At 40.7% G+C, this 5,318-nt stretch overlaps 1 protein-coding gene across 1 annotated transcript in view; it reads left to right on the forward strand.

The window, feature by feature from the left end:
• Positions 1-5,318, forward strand: part of tubb6 (tubulin, beta 6 class V) — a 9,444-nt gene that overhangs the window by 1,922 nt on the left and 2,204 nt on the right. The window contains exons 2-4 of the mRNA XM_024280671.2: positions 927-1,035; positions 1,108-1,218; positions 3,582-3,697. Coding sequence (XP_024136439.1) covers positions 927-1,035; positions 1,108-1,218; positions 3,582-3,697 — 336 coding nt within the window. The remainder of the gene's footprint in view (positions 1-926; positions 1,036-1,107; positions 1,219-3,581; positions 3,698-5,318) is intronic.

A 5,318-nucleotide genomic window follows, 5' to 3' on the forward strand; every position in this document is an offset into this window, starting at 1 on the left:
GGGTAACTATGTGAAGCAGGGAGGGCAGATGACAGGAATCATGGTGACACAGCTGCTTCTGCGCTCAAAGCTTCTGTTTGTCCATCTCCAACAATGGCGGCGCCTCCTCCAGAGGTTCTGGTGTTAGAAAACCATAACAGCTCAGAAAGACAAACTCAGTTTTCACTGAAGACTTCTGAAACGATGAGACCAAAAAGCACACAGAGCTTAGCTTACATCAGCAGGTAAAGCTTCGATTGAGTCTGGGAAAGGTTGCGTTTGAAGGAGCAGGGGCGTGGGAATGGTCTAGACCAGAGGTCTGCAACCTTTGACAGTAAAACAGCCATCTAGACTCATTTTCTACCAATCAAAACCTAGAAGGAGCACATAGAATAGAACAATTTATTATTACAGACTCAAGGTCCAAATAACAAGACTATAAAAAACAAATTCATACATAAAAGGTACAGTAATTGTCCTCAGCAGTCTTACTCTGCTGGGTTTTGTTATTTTAGTTTGGGGTTGGTAGTCCTAGTTTACGGGCTTTGTTTGTTTGTTTTCTTTAGGTAGTTTTGGTTGAGGAGCTGCTGACTCCGATGATCGACATGTCTGGATCAGCAGTCTCCTTGATTTATTTTATGTTTGGCCGAGGAGAGATAATAGAGACACATGTGGATCTGGAGGTTGCAGACCCCTGAACTAGACCAGGAGAGTCCAAATCCAGGCCTCGAGGGCCAGCATCCAGAAAACCCGCCTTATCTGCTAAAGAGCTAAAGAGCCCCATCCTTCTCCAACCATCACATTTCTCTCAGACTGTTCTGTCTCTTTAGATTAAACGTTTAGACGGGCAGTGAAGCATCTGCATAGAAAGTCAGTGAATGCACCATGAAGTCCAAAGCTCTTGAGTCAGATGCTAAACCCCGCCCACTCACCTGTGACTCGTGTAGTTCTGGGAAGTGATCAGCGACGAGCACGGCATCGACCCTGCAGGAAACTACGTAGGAGACTCGACTCTGCAGCTGGACCGGATCAGCGTCTACTACAACCAGGCGTCCTGTGAGCATGGGGGGGTGTTGCTGGTAGTCTTGAGTTTGACCTCCGTTGACCTTCTGACCTCTGTGTGTGCAGCACATAAATATGTCCCCCGCTCAGTGCTGGTGGACCTGGAACCAGGAACCATGGAGAGCGTTCGGTCCGGAGCGTTCGGGCAGCTGTTCAGACCGGACAACTTCATCTTTGGTACGTTGGGTGATGGCGGGTTGAGTCCGCACAGAGGACAGCAGCTCAATCAAATCCTGACCACAGATGGACCAAAACTCCCAGAAAAACCTGCTGCTGTTGATCCGTCCTCTGCATGAGATCATTTTACCCATAAACTCTGATGAACATGTTTATTGAATTTATTCAGGTTCACTGTCAGAATATTGCAGCATGAACAACTGACATCAAATAATGGATGTTCTGTCATTTACAGTTCAAACGTGGTTAATAACACCCCACTGCGCTTGATTGAAATGCTACCTCAGTGTTGACAGAGTTAAGATTGCTGTTCATATTGGTTGTTTTAAGTTTATCTGACAAACGATCCAAGCCTGAGAAAAGTTTTCTTTAAAATGTGTTGATGATCCTGCGAGGAAAAAGTGACTCGTAATCTAAAAAAAAAGATTCTGAACTATATAAACTAGTGTATTCCATTCTAGATCATCTGGACTCTCTTGTTTCCTTGATTATTGAGCATAAATCACCTCTATTCAATCTCATCTAACTGCATTAATGACCACATGACCTGGTTTTTCATCTCATATTTACATTTTATGCCATTTTTTATGGATTGCAATTAGTACTGCCACAAACTATTATTTTAATAGTCGGCTAATCACCAATTATTTTTTCAAAATAGTCAACTAATTGATAGGGCTGGGTTGAAAAAAATCAGTTTGAATCAATTAAGCTTAACAGATCAATAATTGATTCACAAAAGATATAAATCAATTTAGCACATAAAGCTAAAGGCTGCTAGCTTGATGCTAACGTTCAATAGAATTTCCCATAGAAAGGCTAATGCTAAGGCTTGGTCGACCAAAAAAAAAAAACATTCCTGACTTAATGAACATCTTTATTTACTCACAGGCATTAATTTTCTAAACTCTTTTAAGGAAATATTTTTTAAAGTAACTATATGTGGTCTAAAACATCATTTTCTTCCTTATACTGTTGTCTTCTTCTTAAATAAGGTGTACTTCTATAGCACGATGGCCAAACTGAAACGCCCTTCAGATTGATATAGATTTAATATTCAAATTACATTGTAGATTTTCAAAGTATTTCCAAACAAATGTGTATATATGTGTAAACTTAAAATTGAATTGAAAAAAAATGGGAAAAAAAAATCAGAATCGAATCAATTCAGGCTCTTAGCTGAAAACACTGAAGCTGGTAGCCAACTAAAATATTAGTTAAATGCAAAAATAGCCTAAAAAAACGAAAAAAGCCAAGGTTAGCCTAAACGGCTAGCATGCAGCTGAAATATTTGCTAAACTCCAAATTAGCCTAAAAACTCAAAATGTCTGAATTAGCCAAAATAGCTAGCATGTAACTGAAATATTACGTAAACTTCAAAATAGCCTAAAAATGGAAAAATAATAAATTGGGCAAAATAGGTAGGCCACACCCCTACCACTTGAAAGTAGACCTGAAGAATCTGTCAAACATTTGGAATACTTTTACTGAGGCGCATGATTGGTCAGCTTATTACTCGGATCATGCTTTGATCTGCTGTAAAACCGTTCCCATATTTTGATGACGTCATTTTTAGCCTAAATTAAAACTGTTCCTTTTTTTAGGACCTATTTGTTGCAGAGCAGCTGGAGAACATAAAAAATTCCCATCTGACTTGTGGGCAGGACTGTTGGTGTGGAGTGAGCCTACCTTCATTTCCCATCATCCCTTTGTTTACAGTTTCTCCCACTAGCTTACAGCCCCTCACAACCCCAATCTAACATTACTGGTGCAACAAAAATGGTGATCAGTATCGTCTCTATCCAGATGTACAGTTTGATCCAGATTCCAGGTGAGGAAATCATGGATCTATTTGTCTACACATGGATGTATCAGGATGGAGCGGACCGCCAGCGCTAGCATCAGAACTTCAAGCTTTTTCAAAGGCGTTTTTTGTCTGCTTCTGATTCACCACATGATAAAGAAATACTCAGAAATGCAACGTTAAGCACATATTTCTGTATATATGCATGTCCTCCATTATCAGGAACATGTTAACACCAAAAACCCTATTTTGGTCCGACTGGGTCTTTAGCCCTCCCCCTGGTGCATCTCTTATGGCTTTGCTGTTTTGGTCCATAGACTTGGAGGCGGGGCATAATGACGGGTTTGACAGAACAGGGAAGCATCTGAGTGAAGCCGCAGAAAGTGTTCTGGAAAATCCTCAAATAACTGACAAATGTTTGGAATATTTGGTCTGAGGGTGACGGCGCCCCGCTGAAGGTCGGGGTCAGTCACTCAGCTGTGACGATCAAGGAGAACTCTGTGTGTGCATCTGCTGTGCTGAATGCTTCATATTTCCCTCATGGATCTTCTCTCTGCAGGTCAGACAGGTGCGGGGAACAACTGGGCCAAAGGTCACTACACGGAGGGGGCGGAGCTTGTGGACTCGGTCTTGGACGTTGTGAGGAAGGAATGTGAGCACTGCGACTGTCTGCAGGTGAAACACGTTTATTTCCGGAGTTTTAGAAACTTTTTTCTTTTGCAGAGTGGTTGAAGACACAAACATTCAGGTGGTGGTAATGGGTTTAAAGATTGGGTCTGGAATGACTGGACTTTAATGGGAAAGGGGCCCAGCGGCGTCTGTCCAACTCAAGCTCCCCATGTGCTCCAGTGTAGAGTGGGGCAAAAAAGCATTTAGTCAGCCATTAATTGTGCAAGTTCTTCCACTTAAAAAGATGTGAGGCTGTAATTTTCATCATAGATATACCTCAACTATGGGAGACAAAATGGAAAAAAAACATTCAGAAAATCACATCTTATTTTTTTAAAGAATTTATTTGTAAACTATGGTGGAAAATAGGGGTGTCACGATTAGTCGCAACTACGTAGACTATTAAAATGATCGACAACTAATTTGCTAGCCGAAGCGTTTGCAGGTTTTTATTTAGGTTTTGTAGTTGATTCAGATTTCTGACCTCATTTGATTTGTCTTGTTTTGATGCCAGAAACAAATGAAGGTGAAAAGCTGCATAAATCCTTAAAACTTAATAGACTATTGTCTTTATTTTTATCTTAAACACTTCAAGTGTAAAGATAGTGATCGTTAAGATGTGTGTTCTACATCCAGTCGAAGCGCGACCCGATTAGTTGACTGACCTGAAAAAATAATCAGAGACCAGTCGACTATTAAAATAGTCTTTTATGTCAGCATAAAGTCCACGTTTCACCGTAAACTTACTCGAGAAGACAAGTCCTGGTATAGTTGAAACTGCTTCTATGGATTTACAGAATATCCTTCATATAAATCTGGGTTTTATGTAAATCGTGGGGGCAGAACTTCAGGTCCTACGTTCTCGAACCCTTCTGCTCTCTTTGGGTCCAGATGACTCCACCCACATACTGATGTGTGATTCCTTCCATGACAAATGTGGACAAAGGTGGACAGGATTTATGTCTGCCATGGGCATTAGTGAAACTCAAAAATCAATTATAAAGAAAGTTCAGTGTACTGTCTTGTGGGTCCAGATGACCCCACTTTTAATGTAAACAAGCTGAGGAGAGCAGAAGGGCTAGAGAGGTTTTTCTCTTGTTGATGACCTGACGCTGCAGGGGTTGTTGTATTTTCACATTGACTGTATATGAGAATTGGACTGAGTCAGTGTGATGTCACCCATAGAAAATGGCTTACATCTGTCTCCAACCACATAGTCATTCAGGTTGTGTCTGAACCCCCCCCCCCGATTCCCTAACTACTAAAAAACTATACAGTACTGGACGATATGGTGTCCTGCATTTTAAAGGTTACTCAGACATGATTCTCACTACGTTTCTTTCGTTTTACTAAACGGCGGATATGACGTCACCGATAACTGAAAATCAAATAAAAGCGAACATTTCACGTTTATTTATGACCCACTGTGTTCTGATGGTGAAAATGTGGATGGTTTATTCAAATATTGCATTTAAACACGTTTTTTTGTTCAAAATTGTTCAAACACAATGCATTGTGGTCTATATTCGCTAATCTAGTGACCATCGATGTCCGCTAGTTTTTTTGCAAAGACTTCCTGGAAAATTTTGAGTGTACTCGATTTGTAATTAGTAGATTCGGACAGCAC

Source organism: Oryzias melastigma, linkage group LG20, assembly GCF_002922805.2.
Source record: "Oryzias melastigma strain HK-1 linkage group LG20, ASM292280v2, whole genome shotgun sequence".
NCBI lineage: Eukaryota > Metazoa > Chordata > Actinopteri > Beloniformes > Adrianichthyidae > Oryzias > Oryzias melastigma.